The following is a 17042-nucleotide window of genomic DNA, read 5'->3' as shown; positions in this document are numbered from 1 at the left end:
ACAAGGAACATGACTGCATGTTCAAATGCAGCCGCTAGCTAGGTGGAGGGGCAGGCCATGAACCTGGTCTAGCTCCAGATCAATGAACTGTCTGCAGCACTATCTTCTTGGAGATACCAGAAGCACTGCAATGAAAACGATACTCTAGCAAAGAAAATGCAACAGTACTGACCTATTAAACTATTTTATTTGGTTGCACATATGCATTAAGGGATAGAAAAGATAATGTGTGGAAGGCACTTACAAATCCAACACAGGTGAGAGTCACTGAGACACATTACCCTCTGCTCAAAGATTTGTGGGTGGTGATACTCAGCTAGGTATCTGCTTGGGCGATACCTTCTAGGTATCTAGGTCTCTAGAAGGTCGTGTGACCTTCTAGAGACTTCCACGTCTTGCTTATAAAGTAGGATGACAGGGCCGCCTGCCATGCTCTTAAGGGGACTTGCAGGAGGTACAGACATGGCCGCCTTGCTTGCAAAAGGCCGGCACCACGCAGACCCTTACTAAAATGTAACGAGACTGATCTTCTTAGAATTCTTTAGACTTGAAGAGCTCTGCAGTAGTGAGGAAAAAATAAAATAACATTTCAGATACTGGAACAGATCTTCTGAGGCTGGGGTAGTGGGCAGTGGGAATCCCAAATGTCCTTCAAAGTGCTCCACGTTCCCCTTTTGGATAAGTTTTGCCTCTTGCTGCAAGGCAGGTTCTAGGATCTGTAAGATGATACATTCTGTTATGCCATGCCCTCTTCAAGGTAGAGCAGCCTGAGTTTGATAGATTAAAATGACAGATGGCACTGCTGACCTGTTATCTAAAGTTATGGCTCATAACAACGCCGTAAGATGGGTCTGACTCTCATCCAATCAGTAAGGAAATAGGCTCAGAGAGGTTAAGTAACTTGCCCTAGGTTAAACAGTGAGAAGGGCACATGGTCATGCTATTCACTGAAGTTTTTACTGACTCATTCTCATTCCCGGAGTCATGCAGTTAGAGCGATCTTTTCATCAGCTTAAAATCCATCAAGGCTTCCGAGAGAACTGGATTCAAATCCAGTCTCCCAGTTTAGACTGGCCCTGGCAATAAATAGCCTTACGCCCCTCTCCTCATTTCCACTTCCTTTCAGTCATGCAGCCTTTTACCAGCTTCTTGACCCAGGAACATTCTCCGCCTTAGCACATGCTTACAATTGTCTGGAACTGCTCCTTTGGCTACTAGCAGAGTCCTCTCATCTCTGTGTCACCTCCTCAGAGATCCTGACTCTTCGAAACAAGCCCCTTCACCCTCTTCCATTATTCTTAAGCAGGCAGAAAAGGCTCACTCTGGGAGAGTGCTGCATCTTACCGGCGCTCACTGTCTAGGGCAGCCTCTTAAAGGCAGCAGCTCCCCTGTCCCGCCCTCCAGTGTTACATCAACCGCAGTACAGTGCAGTTGTGTCTCATAGTCTAAATAAATGCTGTGAACTGGATGAACACATGAATTCCCCTGATAACCAGGAAAGCTGTTCTGAGCTGGGTTTGTTTTCCTAGAGAGCTCAGCACCAGAGCAGAAGGTGGAGGAGCGGGGGCGGAGCAGAAGAGGGATCGGAGGGCTGGAGCTGCTCCCAGGATTGGTTAGCGAACAGACCAAGGGTAACCTCCATCCTGTAGCTGTCAGGACTTGTCTGACACTGAGGCAAAGAGTGTCCTAGACAAGAACCTGCCTCAGGGTTAGGTGAGTCACGCCTCATTTCTGTCATCGATAAACTGAAAGAGCTATAAGGTGTCTAAAGATGCTTCCAGTTATAATACCCTCCAAGCTGAAAATGAGCTACTGAGAAAAAGTTGAACATTGTAGAAAAAAATTCAGACCAACTGGGTGAAACAGCTCCAGGGTGCTGCCCCACTGTCTCACAGCAGGAGGGTGGCCCTGGCTCTGACACCCCAGGAAACCACAGTAACTAAACAGCAAGCGGAAAAGTAAGAAAGGTCATTTCTTAATTCCTTTCAAAATCCTACATTTTTATTATACTCCACAATGTCTGTTATAAAACTATGGCACAATATAAATATAACCTTCCAAAAAAGTCTGAAATACTTAGAAAACAAGCTTCATGATTGAATCAGTACAAGGACGGATAGGATGACCAGGGCCTCAGGGTACAAGCAATTTCTCCCTGCTTGCTCATCAATTCAAACAACGTTGAAAGAAGGGGAAAAAAAATATGGCAAGGTGAATTCAATCAGTCACAAAGGCCAGCATCTAAATGACATACACTCAGCACAGGCAGAGGGTTCAGAAGAGGCTCTCAATTATCATTCTAAACTGAAAAAAAGAAACCACAGAAATATTCAAAATAGGAGATTAGACTAAGAGATTACGGTGCACATGGTGAGCACTCCAGACCACTGCTAGAAACTACGTCAGAGGGACATGTGTCTGGGGCCTACAGCCTCCTTGGGGTGAGAGGTCAGCTCTAGGTAACGAAGCAGCTCTGCCTTTGGAGGCTGTAAGCTTCCAATTAAGTGAAGGTTGCTAGGCTACCGTGTTATATGGAACAGGAGAACGTTTTCAAAATATGTGAGTGAAAACTGGGTTATAAGATAGCACTACAATATGAACCCAATGTTGTCAAAAATTATACATGCATGTATGTGTATAAATATAAATTATGTGTGTCCATGAAGATTACTCATAAGAAAAAAGATAAGAGGGCCTCCCTGGTGGCGCAGGTGGTTGAGCGCAGTGCTGCGAAGCTGTCCGCAGCCTCCGCAGTGTGGGTTCGATCCCGGCCGGCCAGGGAGCAAGCCACATGGCATGGCACACCTTTCCTGTCTTGCCTGCTGCTCCCCTCAGCAGTGTATTTCAGTCAGTCTGCCTGTTCTGTTCCCTGCTCTCTCTCCGGTGAATCCTCTCAAGCCTCCTGCACATCTGGCCTGTACCCTGGTTCTTGTATAAATAAATAAATAACTAAATAAATCTTTAAAAAAAAGAAAGAAAAAAGATAGAGAAAAGAGGTTAAAAGATATATAGATGTATCTTAAGTGTTCAGTGGGTTATATGGTTCTCGGTGATTATGATTTCAGTCCTTTCCTGTCTTCCCCCCATATTTTATAAGTTTTCAACAACGAACTGGTATTGTTTTCATATTGAGAAAGTTATTAAAAAGAAATATGACACAAACACAAGAGGGCGACAGATAACCAACCAGTAGTCTATTTCTCCTTCAACTTATTTATTAATACAAGTCAGCTGACATGTATACATGTAAATATAATCAGGTAGTGAATTTGGAGGAAAAAGCTATAGTTTCTCTGGAACAGTAAGGAATTCTGTATCTCTGTCTGGATCCTTCCTAGTGATTCTCAGTGTGGACTAAAAGTGTCAGCATTACCTAGAAATTTGCCAGAAATAGAATCTAACTGATCAGATTTTCACATAAGTTAAGAATCTATGTTTCACCAAATTCTCCAGGTGAGACGGGTGCAAGGTCAAGTTTGAGAACCACTGCCTTAGACTAATGCTTTCCAAACTCCCAATGGGGGAGGGAAGCTCTAGAGTCAGAAGGTAGAAATGGCTTGCCCGAGACCTGGGGAGGGCCTAAGGGGCAGTGGGAAACGGATGACACCGTTACGCAGACGGCAACAGGAACCAACAAGAATGAACTTATGTGGAAAGTAGTTTCACAGGGAAGACTCGTCGGTGTAGGAGTATCAGAGGTTGAGCATCCCTTAGTTTAAAATAACGCAATTATATTTTGTCAAATTCAATTTCAGGAAATGATGGGTTAGATTTAACATCATCTCTGCATCGAGCAAAAAGGAAAGCACTAGTTTCCTTTGCATTATGCACAGCACCTGACTTCATCTGAGAAGTCTAAGGAAAGGGGAGTAGCTAAGATTTTTAAGATCAAGATCAAAATGGGAAAGCAAAAGGAACAAATACCTAAATAGCTGCTAGGCCCTGGAAGACACTCTGGCCCTCACAACTTCGTTATCATGCTTGAAATGATGGATCAGTCAGTTCATGATCAACTTTTATTTCATTTCCATGCATGTCATCTATAATTTGCTGTTTCAACTAGAACAAAACCATACGGTGATATCAAATCAAATTTTCTTGTCTTTAGTGAACATCTTCATGCATATTATGTTTTATAAGGACACACTTTTACTTAGAAAGCACCCTCTTAACTCAATTTAAAAATCCAATAAAATACACTAAAACACACAGGGCTCACCATGTGCTAGGAAGACATGCAATACCCCAGTGTTATTGTTTTAGTATTGATATGAGTTAGCATGTCTAGTACCAGACATAATAGTACTGTCTTCATTTAACTGATAAGAAAGCAGAGACACCTGCTGCTCCTTTGCTGGACTTCCCTATTTTGTCTACTTGGGCCGCATCGTTATGCTATAAAGACTTACTTCACTTGATCCTCATTGAAAATTTTAGAATTTGAAGAGCTTATCTGGATGGTGGCAGTGATATCTGCGTGGACACTGGTGTAGACCACCTGGGTTTGAATCCTGGCTTGGATGTCTAGGGAGTGATCTCTGACTCAATTTTCTCTGCTTTAAATAAGGGCAATTACAGTCAGTACTTGGGAGAGGTGAGGAGAAATGAGTGATTTACAGATGAAGTAGAAATAGTAGCTCTCACCAAAAATCCCATTAGCTCCATTCTACTTCCTGCAAGGGGCCAAGAGCACAGTCACTGCGTCAGGGAAAGCGGTGACAAGTCTGCACATGGCTGGTTGCTCTCTCTGTCCTCCCTGGCAGACTCTGCTGAGACCCAGACGATTCTGTGTGCCTGGGTCCCTGAATTACTGTCACTGTATGGAGCACTGCCCCTCAGTGGACGTGGACACAAGGAGGAAATACACCTTTGGTAAACTTTCCTGTATTTAAGGTAAGGTACGCCTGGATTAGTGAAGGTGAAAATCAAATCCTTTATAGGAAATCAGTTGCATCTTAGTTATACAGTGAAACATGAGGTAGCCTGTTAAAAGTGATTTTGCAGTTTTTTGGATATGGTCATGGAGAGCTGGCAAGCTTTAAAAAAAGTTTGCAAAACATGTACAATAACAAACTCATTTGGCAGTAATGTCTGACCTGACCTGAATTCACTTAGTGGTAAGTGCGGAACTGAACTAAGGCAGGACCCCAGAGTCTTTTACTTACCTCACTTCATGTAAATATCCCCGCTTCACCGCAGAGATAAATGTATGTTTAATTATGAGGACTAGTGTGAGAAGTCACTGGAGAGGGGGGAGGTGTTATATAATACACAGTTTATGCAACTTGGTACCTTTCTGAAATCTGTACAATTTTGAAACACTAATGCCAAGAGTTTTGTTCTGAATAAGAGATTGAGGACTTAGATAGAGACATATATTTGTATGTGTGTACACACACACACACACACACACACACTCTTTGCATCTAAATTATCACATCTCTGTGATTAAATCTCTGAAACTGTTTTGAAGGACATCTTGTATCGTATTTAGTTAGAATTATATAATGATTATTTTCTTAATTTTTTTCATACTTTGGAATTTTATGTGAACACATCTGACTTTTATAACAGAAGGGGAAAAGAAAATCTCCCTCTTACCCATCCTCCCACCCACACGGACAGCTCTCACTTCACGAGATGTCCCATAATATTAATTGGCGGGGAAGCCTATCAGGACATGAGGCAGTATCTGGCAGATTAAATGCCAAAACCTTCCTATCACGGATTATCATTTTGCATAAAGATGAGGTTTGAAACATAACCCAGAGGCTACCAGTCAACTGCTAGCCATACCACTGCAGGATTTCAAAGAACTTAAGAAATAACTTGCTTCCTATAACTGAGGATCCAACCTGCACATGCCCAGCGATTCTCATTTGAGGGAGAAAGAAAAGAAGAAAAGCCAAGAAAGTAAAAACAATCCCTAACCCAAACCACCATGCCCGCTGCAGTTGGAGACTGCAAACAGGAAATGCGCTGCAGCTGGGGAAATCTTCCCTCTGCTCCCACAGCTCTGAAGCAACAGCCGCCTCTAACTGTAAAGGAGACGCAGGCCCTTGTGCAAGCTGCAGCCTCTCCACAGGCTCGGGACGAGGAGGAATCAGAGGCACAGAGCTCTGACGGGACAAGGATCCTCCTGGGAACCCCCTACTATTTAAAAAGAGGTCTTCACATACATTTCCTTTTTTCTTAAAATTGCTTTGTTGAGCTTATTTATTTTCTTACATGGTTATTAATTTTTGTACCATATTTGATTTCTCCCCTCAGGGGTAGCCCCTCTAGTTCTCCCACCACCAAGCACCTGTTCTTTTCTAGAACTCCCGCTGTGCTGGGCCTTCTGGGATATGGGTGAGATGGTTTTTCTCCGTCCACTGAGAATCTATTTCAGTCCACCAGCTACTGTTTTCTGGTCCCATTTGTGGTTTGGTAATTAAATGGATGCAGTTCTCTGTTAACTCCTTAGCTTGTTCCACAGGATCACAGGCAAAGAGGGTCCGATAAGGGGCATAAGAGGGACCCCAAACCGTTTTAGAAGCAGTGAGTGTCCTTGCGATGGTTAAAAAGTTGAACTTAATTTCAGCACTGTCTATTTAATCAAACAAATGACAAGAAATACTAGAAACAGTAAAAAGTCAAGATCATCCTGCTTTCTTTTTTCCTAACAAGAAAGCTGCATTGTAAAGAAATCCTCAATCATTAACAGCTTAACTATTAGAGGTCATTCAAAGCAGAAGGGACAAAAGTGCATAAAGGCATAGAAGATTTCTATAATTCCTATAATTCAGGAAGAACAAACAATTTGCTATGTCTGGAGCTGGCTTTGATCACGAAGGCATTTTTTTAATTATATATATTTTTTACATCATTTTTGCACAATATATGCATTTTCATCTTGGTTATGGTCCCCATACGATTCCCACCCCTCTTATTTTGACCGTAATCCCTCCTACTCCTCCCCACCCCCCACCCCGTAGTGTGTTTCTGGTTTATAGTTGCTAATTGATTTTGATTTTTACTTTATTATAATTAGTCTTTTTTCTGGTCCCTTATTTAAGTTTTCTAAATTCCTGCTATGAGTGAGACCATCTGGTATTTTTCTTTTTCTTTCTGGCTTATTTCGCTGAGCATGATCCCTTCCAGCGCCATCCATGTTGCTGCAAATGGCATGAGTTTATCTTTCTTGATGGCCGAGTAATATTCCATTGTGTATATGGACCACCTCTTCTTGATCCAGTCATCTATTTTGGGGCATTTGTGTTGTTTCCATAGCCTAGCTATTGTAAATAGTGCCGCTATAAACATAGGGGTGCAGGTGCCCTTTTGAATTAATGATTCTGTGTCCTTTGGGTAAATACCTAGGAGTGGAATTGCTGGATCCTATGGAAGCTCCATCTTTAGCAGGTCGAGGAATCTCCACACAGCTCTCCATAGTGGTTGGACCAGTTTGCACTCCCACCAGCAGTGCAGGAGAGTTCCTTTTTCTCCACATCCTCGCCAACATTTGTTGTTGCTAGTTTTTTTAGTATGTGCTGTTCTCACTGGTGTTAGATGGTACCTCATTTTTACTTTTGATTTGCATTTCCCTGATGACAAGTGATGCTGAACATTTTTTCTTATGCCTGTTGGCCTTTCACATTTCCTCTTTGGAAAAGTTCCTTTTTAGACCTTCTGCCCATTTTTTGACTGGATTATTTACTTTGTTTTTGTTGAGACTCTTCACTCTTTGTAGATTTTTGTGATCAGTCCTTTATCATTAGTGTTGAGCGCAAAAATTTTCTCCCAGTCGGTGGGGCGTCTGCTTTGGTCACTATCTCTTTTGCTGTGCAGAAGCTCTTTAATTTGATACAGTCCCAGCTGTTTATCTTTGCCTTCGCTATCACTGCTTTGGGTGATGAGTTTTTAAAGATGTTTCTGAGGTTTACGTCATGCAGTGTTTCGCCTATATTTCCTTCTATATATTTCATGATTTCGGGTCTTATGTCTAGTTCTTTAATCCATTTTGAGTTAGTTTTTGTGCATGGTGTGAGGCAGTAGTCAAGCTTCATTCTTTTGCATGTAGCGACCCAGTTTTCCCAGCACCATTTATTGAACAAACTTTCTTTGCTCCATTTTATATTCTTTGCTCTCACGAAGGCATTTTTATGTAAAGGAAGGATGAATTCAGAGACTGGCAAGTCAACCAAAGAAATATTTCTAGTAATTTGAAAAGGCCATTATTTACTAAACATATACTATGAACCAAATGCTATGTTAAGCATTTCACATAAAAACCCCAAGCTCTTAACCACCTTGCCACAAACATTAAAAACACCAAGAAAACAGATCATGTCCACAAGTCTCTGGCTTCTCACCACTAGGAGGCAGCATTTCCTAGACATATTCAAACCTGACAACTAGAGTCACTTCTGGGAGGAAATGCTAGCTTCCAATTAATGACTACCTTAAGGACTCTTAACTGGAGGGAGAAATTCAAGACAAACTGGTTTAAAAAAATCTGTAACAGTGAAAAGTTGGGGGCCTCCCCTGGTTGTGCAGGCGGTTGAGCCCTGTGCTGTGAAGCTGTCCGCATCCCCTGCAGTGCTGGTTCAATGCTGGCCGGCCGGCGAGGTCCCACATGGCGAGCAGACCTCTCCTGTCTCACCTGCTGCTCCCCTCAGCAGTGTATTTCAGTCAGTCTGCCTATTCTATTCCCCGCTCTGTCTCTGGTGAATCCTCTCATTCTCCCGTGCATCTGGCCTGTAACCTGGTTCTTGTATAAATAAATAAATCTTAAAAAAAAAAAAAAAAGAGTGAAAAGTTGGTTATAGATCAATGGTCTAAAGAAATATCAGAGGAGAGTTTGATTTTGCTCCGTTTTACACTGCACTTGGCAGGTGGGGGTGCATCCACAATCTGCATCCAAAATCTTCTTAACGAGGCAGGATCAGAGTTGTGGGCTTGGGAGTGCAGGGGTGGCTTGGTATGGCTGGGCAGGGTCCTGGGCTTGGCTGGGGTGCTGTACTCCCCTGGCCTTGCAAAGACTAGAAAACAGGATGGCTGTGACCTCACAGAGTCCAGGGCCTGCTGGCTAAGGGTGAGGCTCTTGCCTGGTCTTGAGCAGATGACAGCAGCCCTGCAGTGTTTTCTCTCCTCCTCCCTCCATTAGGGTCCCACATCCTTGGCCACTGTGCCCCTGGCTAGGGCCTTCATCTTCCTGATGGTTTGGGAGACGCATGGAGGTGACGGGTGCTGGACTTAGGAACAGCCTCTTCAGCACAAGTGGGTGAAGGTGGACTTGGCTCAATCCACGCAGTTTCCGCAGCAGACTTAGCTGTGTCCTGGCTGTAGGGTTCCTTGCTACAGATCTCTAGGTCGTGATGGTGGCGGGGGTGGTGTCTACCACCGCGCTTCCTCAGCACGGATGCTGCTGGTGAAGTCCTCCTTGAGGTCTAAGCCCTGAGTTGGTTTTTTGGTCTAAAGATAGATGTACAAATCAGCGGGGGAAGTTGGTGCCAGGCCTGGCCCTCGTCTCCAACTGAGGTCTCACGGCACAGTGATCTTTCGTTTGTTCATTCATTTATTCACAATTCATTCTTCAAGGGGAAAAATATGATGTACTAGTTATTTTACTGATCTCTTCATCCACATATTCAGCTTCAAAGAGAGCTGTATAAACTGTTTTCATTTACCTAACCTGACTCTCCTCCACTGGTTTATTTCCAACTCTTCAAGTTTCAGATTTGCCTGACATCCCTCCCCAGAAGGTTTTTTTTAGGCATATTGTCCCCACCACCTCCCTTTTACGTCCATGTCCACCAGATCCTCCCGAACTCAGAGCTTCGTGGTGTTGACCGATGTCCACCAGGTTACACAAATTGCTTTATCAAATCATCTGCTATGTAAATGTCCAGAGTTTGATTTTCACTGTTCTTATTTGCTTTACATAATTCTCTCAAACTCCCTCCATTTTGGTGGACATGGCTGCATTTCATCTTTCTATGGCTGAGTAATATTCCCTAGTGTGGACAGACCACATCTTCTTGATCTGTTTACTGATGGGCATTAAGGCGGCCATCACGTCCTGGCTATGGTAAATAGTGTTGCTACAAACACTGCGGAGGATGTGGGTCTTTGTGCTGACGGTTGCATTCTTTGGACAGATGCCCAAGAGTGAGATTGCTGGGTCACACGGCATTTCCACTTTTAGTTTTTTAAGGTAAATCCAGATGGCTTTCCATAGTGGCTGCACCAGGTCACATGCCCCACCGTGACACCAATGGTATCACGGGGCTCCCCTTTTGCTGAACCCTCTTCGACACTTGCTGCTGGATGGTATCTCACTGTGATTTTAACCTGCAACTCTTACTGGAAGTAATAATGAACCTTTTTTTCCACGTGTCTGTTGGCCTTCCGGATCTCCGCTTGGGTGAACCGTCTGCTCAGAACTGCTGACCACTTATTAATCGGGTTGTTTTTTTAACTGCTGCATTGTGAGGTTTTTTTTTTTTTAATACATCTTGGATATCAATTAACCCCTTATCAGCTATATATTGTGTGAATATTTTCTCCCATTCAAAAGAGTGTCTTTTTAATCTTTTTGTATAAAAGATTTTATACACCATCTTTTCCCACCGTATAAAAACTTTTTAACTTGACATAATTCCAATGGCTTTTGTTTCCCTTGCATAGCTATGACTAAACACTTTCCCTCCCTGACGAGAATTTGCTGACTTGCACTTTTCTTCAAACTTTTTATTTTGAAAAATTTGTCTACTCGCAAAAATAACACAGACAGGTCCCCCTGCTCCCATCCGCCAGCTTCTCCTCCCAGGGGTAACATCTGACGTGTGCTGTACAGTACGCCATCAGAACCTGGATTAACGATGGCACAAGATGACCACTGGGTACAGAGCTGACTCGAGTTTCACCAGTTGGTGGATGCAGTCTGGTGTGTCTTGGTACATTGACAGTTCCATGACAAAACACACCTTTCACCACCCGTACAGGTTCGTGGAACCTGCACCATAATCAAGATGAAGCACCAACACAAGGATTCCTTTGAGCACCCTCCTGTCACCCTGCTCACCACCACAGTTCTCCATCTCTTCAATTCTGAATGATTTAGACTTTAATCAGAAAAAAGCATAAATGGCAGGTCATCTTGTTCGAAATCAGGAACTTCCTGGAATTCACTTTCCGGTGACAAGAACACTGAGTGATAGAAAGAACATGGAACTAAAAGACAAAAGAGATTTCTACATGTACTTGGGTGGCCCCAGAGGACAGGCAAGTATCTGAGCCTACGCACTCTGGTCCCTGGCTTCCCATCAGGCAGGTGCCCCACTGCTGACCTCACAACTGGGAGGGCTGACGTGCCAGGGATGAGGAATCTTTACAGGGGGTTCTTTGGAAAGTGCCAGTCTCACAAGCTTCAGAATCTGTAACTAGTCCCCGCAGGGAAAGTGTGTATGCTCTAAGGCCAGCACCAAGGAAAATCTAGTGAAATACAAATTGCTTAGAACATGGAATTTCATCTATCTGGGCGTAAAAGAAGCTGCAGAAAAGAGGACTAGAAAGATAAGCCCCAAATATCAGTGATGGTTATCTCTGGGTAGGGGGACTATGAAAGAGAAAGCACAATTTTATCCTTGTATTTTAAATTTTCCCCACTAGGCATATGTTCTTTTTATAGTAGAAAGAAACACATTAAGTCCCTTGCAGTGGCTATTAATACCATGTTGTTTGAATATTAATGCAGTCTATTAATATGTTAACAATCCACTCTGTGTGACTCAAGGACTTTGCAGTTTACCAAGTTTCTCAGGTGGGTGGTATGATTTGAAATTCATGCAAACAAAGAGGTAGGTAGTAAGGGTACCTTTCCTCACCCTCCCAGTGAGGAAACTCATGCTCAAAAGTTAGGCAACATCAACCTACTTGGGGGCAGGGTTGGAGTCACACCAAAGCCCTTGATTTCGGATGCCAGTGACTCTCAAACCATGGTCCATAGGTCCCTAGAGGTCCCCAAGGTCAAAAGTATTTTTTATAATTTTTTTATAATAACTGAGAGGATTTATGTGACTTTTCTACTTTTGACATTTGCACAGACAATGCAAAAGTAACCGAAGGGAAACTTCTGATGCCTTTATGTTACCCCGGGGAGTTGCATAAAGTACTTTCAAGGGCATCACACCAAGACACACGGATATCTTGAGGTACAAGCTGAATTAGCTGGTTTTATTTGTTAGGTTAGGTTTTTGTTTTTTTAGAGAAACACCACTGTTTTCCTTCAAAAGAATGACTGACAAACTGTGGAACGGAGACTTGAGTATTTGGCAAACATTTTCTCAAAAATGAAAGAGCCTGTCACTGCAAGATAAACAAGTGATAGTATTTGTTGCTAATGATAAAATTGGAGTTTTCAGGGAAAGTTAAAATTCTGGAAAACTTCTGTTACCATGAGCTTGACAGCTTCCGGATACTTAAAGTTCATTTGCATGGTTTCAAATTCACAATTCTAGTAACTTTTTTTTTTTTTTTTAGAGGCATGTTTTATTTATTTATTTTATTTGTTTGTTTTGTTTTTGTTTATACAAGCACTGGGTACAGTCAGAAGCGCAGGAGGGTGAGAGAATTCACCAGAGCCAGAGCGGGGAGCAGAGCAGGCAGAAGGACCGAAGGACACTGCTGAGGGGAGCAGCGGGCGGCAGGAGAGGTCTGCGTGCCATGTAGGACCCTCCTCCGGTGGCCGGGGAGCAGCCGGGGATCGAACCGGCGCTGCAGAGGCTGCGGGCAGCTTCGCAACCCAGCGCTCAACCGCTGCGCCCCCGGGGAGGCCCACAATTCTAGTAACTTTTAAGAACCAACACTTGTCAGGTTTTGACAGGCTCACGGATGAGGGCCCACTTTTGCCTTCTTCACCCAAAACCACATATTGCAACAAAATGAATGAAGGGATTTTAAAATTTCTTAGCTTTAAATGCACAAACAGCAAAGATGGATAGAAACAGTCCCCATAAACAAAAGCCCTTTGGTGTCCTCAGTCATTTTTAAGATTGGTGTCCTAAGATCAAAAAGTTTGAGAACTACTACTGGCGAACCTCTCCCTCTTCAATCTACTAGAACTTATAATGAGGGAAACTAAGAGGGAAAAGCTGGCAAGAAAGCAGGCTGCAGCGAACACAACAGGAGTCTGACGACCACGGACAGGTTCCAGTGGCACATGGGTGGGTCCCTGGCGTCCACAGAGCCCACAAAGGCAACGTGGTGGCCGTGTACCTGGTGGGGAGCAGCACCACTGAAACTGTGCATGGTCCTTAGAGAACTTGAGCTCAGGCGCTAATTCCACTCCCCAGGCCTATTCTTTTTTTGAGGTTTGGCGCACTTATCTGTAAAATGGAACAGGAACCCCCACACCCGCCTTTACACAGCAACTGCTGTAGAGACCACACAAAAAAGATGGAAATATTCAAAGCTAGCTTTTAAGCAAGTTCCATGTGTCAGGCGCAGTGCTTGGTGATCTACTTCCATGATTTCTATGCACTCCCATCGCTTCCAAGAAACCGATACTATTATTTCTGTGCACACTGAAGGAAAACAGCATTAAAGGAGTTACGTGATGTGCCGAGCCTCAAAAGCTAGGAAGGTGGAGATGGGATTCCATGTCTGATTGAGACCAAAATGCATATTCCTCCCACCACCGACACTTCACAGCCCTTTTCACCCTGTTTTAAGAGGGAAACAACTTTTTACCTAAAATCTTGTTCTTGGATGTGGAGGGGAGGGAGAGGGAGAGTCAGTTACTTAAGTCGTGGCTTGGTACGTGGACTCTCAGGAGCTGGGAGTTCACCAGCGACAACGAAGTCCTCAGAGGCAGGTCAGCTTTAAGTGAGAACCTGGCTATAAATCCAGCCTCAGCCCCGCAGTCTTCATGAGCCTCAGAGAACAGCACTTTGGGGAATCTCCTGAGAAACCCTGGTTCCCAGGAGGGTGTTCCAGAGCATCTACAAGCTGGGAGTGCTCCCCACACTCCTCATGAGGGGACTGTGGTGCTTGCAAGCTGACCCAGAAATCCCGCCCCTCCCTGAGGGCTGGGCTTCCTCTGCCCCCTCTGCTTCCCTTCCCTGGCAAAACATGAAAAGGGAGGCAGCAAGCTGCTGACTTGCTGTCAGGCTGCCTGTATGCCTGGGACGGTCTTTTTATTCCCTGAGAATAGTGGTCCTCAGAAACCAACTGTAGTACAGGCTGATTCTTTTACCTGCTCCCTTGGCAGGAATCCACACTATCTTCAAAGGAAAATGTTTGTTTTTATTTTTTCAATTAAATGAATTGGGCTGTTCAGCAACTTCTTCTAGAATTTTCTTAGACTTCTACTTCTTAAAGGGGAGTAGACATGGAAGGAGGAGGTCTGGAGTTTGGGGTGTGTTTAGGGGAAGCTAAGCAGTGCCTGAGCACAAAGATTTGTAAGGATGGCATGTCTCCACAGAGGGAGGGGACTGGCTATGCAGGAAGTGTCGATGTGACGCTAGGAAACATGGACATGATGACTCTTGACTTAAGCCAAATACATGGACACTAGAGGTTAGCAAGCTACTCCTATGAAAACGCCCACCATGGGGAAAATAGAACTTCCTCCTGGAGCGAGTCTCCACCAGCTATTACCCAAGTGAGCTGTCGGAGCCTCGTTTCACTTCCTCATTTCCCACCACACCACCCCGCCTGTGGTGCCGCCTGCGGAGGCAGGCATGACCTGGCAGGAGGAAAAGTTAGAGGGCCCCCATCTGAAAAAGATATATATAATCTTTATGGAAATATCAGGGATTTGTCAAATAAACCCTGGAGTGTGGGAACATGTGGGTGGTAAGTTCAAAATCATCCTTTCTCAAGTTTCTGAAAATAAGTCATATTTCTATTTCCAACATTTATTTTCTTTAGGATTAGTTGTCACTGTGTAAGACTAGCTCAACGGCATAAACAACCATTCAAGTTAATTAGAATTAAATTGTCAGACACATACACAAATATGTTTCTCTAGTATGAGAGAAAGAAAAGAATATTCTGACTGGCCAAATAATCAGGTCAACATACTTCATGGGGTAGGTAGTTCTCATTTTCCCAGTAGAATGTATTCCTCTGTACAGTAGCTGTTGTATCAAGTAGATTTGTGACAAGCTTCTCACACAGGCCATTAAGTAGCTGATACCTACGTAACTGACTCAAGACATCTTGACCTTGATGCTTTAAGGAGGCAAAGGTACAACACAGACTGGGGCAGTCAGCGGGAGGGAAGGAAGCAGCAGCTCTTTTCCAGGGTAGGGCTGAGGAAAGGATAGTACACACAGCTTTCCTTGGGCAGCTTTCCACTTTCTTGTACCCCATCTCTTGGGACTTAGAAGATAAGAGAGTTATTAAACATCTACACAGTGAGGGTGGGGAGGGCAGGGAAGCCCAGACAAGGCTGCCTGGCTCACAGATGCCCAGCCCCCATGCTGTGTCCACCTCCGAAGGTCAGTTCCCTGAGGTTCCAGGGTTTTAGAGATCCTTCTTGTCATCTACTTCTGGAACCACAGATTCCCTAAATCTCAAAATCTTTTTTTTTGGCATGGGTGAAAAGGGCGTGTGGATTTGAAGGCATGAATTATGATCAAAATACATGAACGTCTTCACACAAATGAGATGTATCACTTGTAACGTGGATCTCCAATGTATATTTGACAGAAATCATCATCACGCCACACCTTAAAGAGTAAAAGTAGCTAAAAGTTATCTGAAACAAAAGCAAAACAGCAGCAGAGGAAGAGAATTTAAATTTAGTTCAACAATCTCCTTGGATTCAATATATCAACCCTAATACCAGTAGAGTCAAAGGCATAAATTCTAGGGATTTCGCATTGGTATTTTCTTTAAATGTGCCTCCATACCAAGAACTGAAAAAATTTTTTTTAATTTTAATTTTTCCTTAATCCATAGGACTGAAAGGTTGAGTAAAGATTACTTTTCTCATTACAATTTTCTTATGCTTTAATTAGGCTATAATTTAAAAAAAAAAAAAGCTGTATGAAAAATGGCTTACCAGATTTTTCAGCAGTGTGGACAGTTCCTTGGTAAGAGTAGAGAACTTCACAAAAGCGGTCCCAAGATCTGGGTTGTCTCGACTTAAAAAATTACTTCCGAATTTATCAAGCACTTGTGCATAGTTTTCTTCATTCTGCACATGATCTAAAAAAGAAAGGAGGAGGAGGAGTCTGAGTTATTATTTGCCACAATGACAAGTTATTTTGCACATTGACTGATGACTAGAAAAAGCAAAGAGAAACTATGTCAGTATATTTATTGCGCATGTCCAGGCAGGGGTCAGCAGGACACTGAATGTCCTCATTCTATTAAAGGAGCCCCCCCTTTTCTATCACAGCATGTAGCTCACTTACATTCCAGTCAATCCACAGCGGCCCCCGTTCCTCTGTCTGAGGAGTCAAGTGATCACACTTTCGAACAATTAAGAAAGTATGATTATTGGGGAAAAAAGGAAAAAATTCTCCTTAGCAAATCAATCATGTCATGCAAAAGAAAAATCCAGTAATTCAAACATTTTTTCTTCCTCTGCAACTAATCTTAATTCTCTTTCATTCTGTTTAAGCCCCAGGTGTGAGGAGCAGTGTGTAAAATGCTTTTCCATATACAGCTGTTGGTGCAAAATGGGCAGGTGTGGATCAGAAAGATGCTGGTTTGAAGTTTGGTCCTGCCACCCACCTTAGCAGTTTTTTTTAGCTACCACAGCTTCTGTCCTAGCCAGCACGTAAGAGATACTAATAAAATGTGAGTAAACTTTCTCTTGCCAAGCTTTGATTTTCTGATCTATTTAAACAAGACTAATAGTCTATCCTACAAAAAGTGTGGTGCTGAGGAGCTGACAAGTTTAGACTTCTTGTTAAGTATTCAAATCTCTCAAGAGTGAAAGTCCCCTCGTGGTAACAGCTCCCACCTCCTTGCAGTCCTCCCTTTATTTGGCTTCCAGGGTATCATCCCCTTCTGACCGTCCTCCCAGCTCACGCTGCTCTCCG

The 17042-nt window shown here is 43.4% G+C and overlaps 1 protein-coding gene and 1 long non-coding RNA gene across 7 annotated transcripts in view; one reads left to right on the top strand and one right to left on the bottom strand.

Moving 5' to 3' along the window:
- The window catches only part of ASAP1 (ArfGAP with SH3 domain, ankyrin repeat and PH domain 1), a 284215-nt gene that overhangs the window by 79433 nt on the left and 187740 nt on the right, over nt 1-17042 (bottom strand). For all 6 annotated transcript variants that reach the window (XM_054691980.1, XM_054691978.1, XM_054691982.1 and 3 more), the window contains one exon: nt 16055-16200. In XM_054691980.1, the coding sequence (XP_054547955.1) occupies nt 16055-16200 (146 nt within the window). The remainder of the gene's footprint in view (nt 1-16054; nt 16201-17042) is intronic.
- On the top strand, nt 4776-16790 carry LOC129145261 (uncharacterized). Its single transcript, XR_008550526.1, has 3 exons — nt 4776-4893; nt 12090-12197; nt 16619-16790. It is a non-coding gene; the product is annotated as an uncharacterized LOC129145261 (long non-coding RNA).

This window comes from Talpa occidentalis, unplaced genomic scaffold, assembly GCF_014898055.3.
Source record: "Talpa occidentalis isolate TD23 unplaced genomic scaffold, MPIMG_talOcc4v2.1, whole genome shotgun sequence".
Lineage (NCBI taxonomy): Eukaryota > Metazoa > Chordata > Mammalia > Eulipotyphla > Talpidae > Talpa > Talpa occidentalis.
Note: the sequence above shows the minus strand (reverse complement) of the source record. Positions and strands in the feature narration are given on the sequence as shown.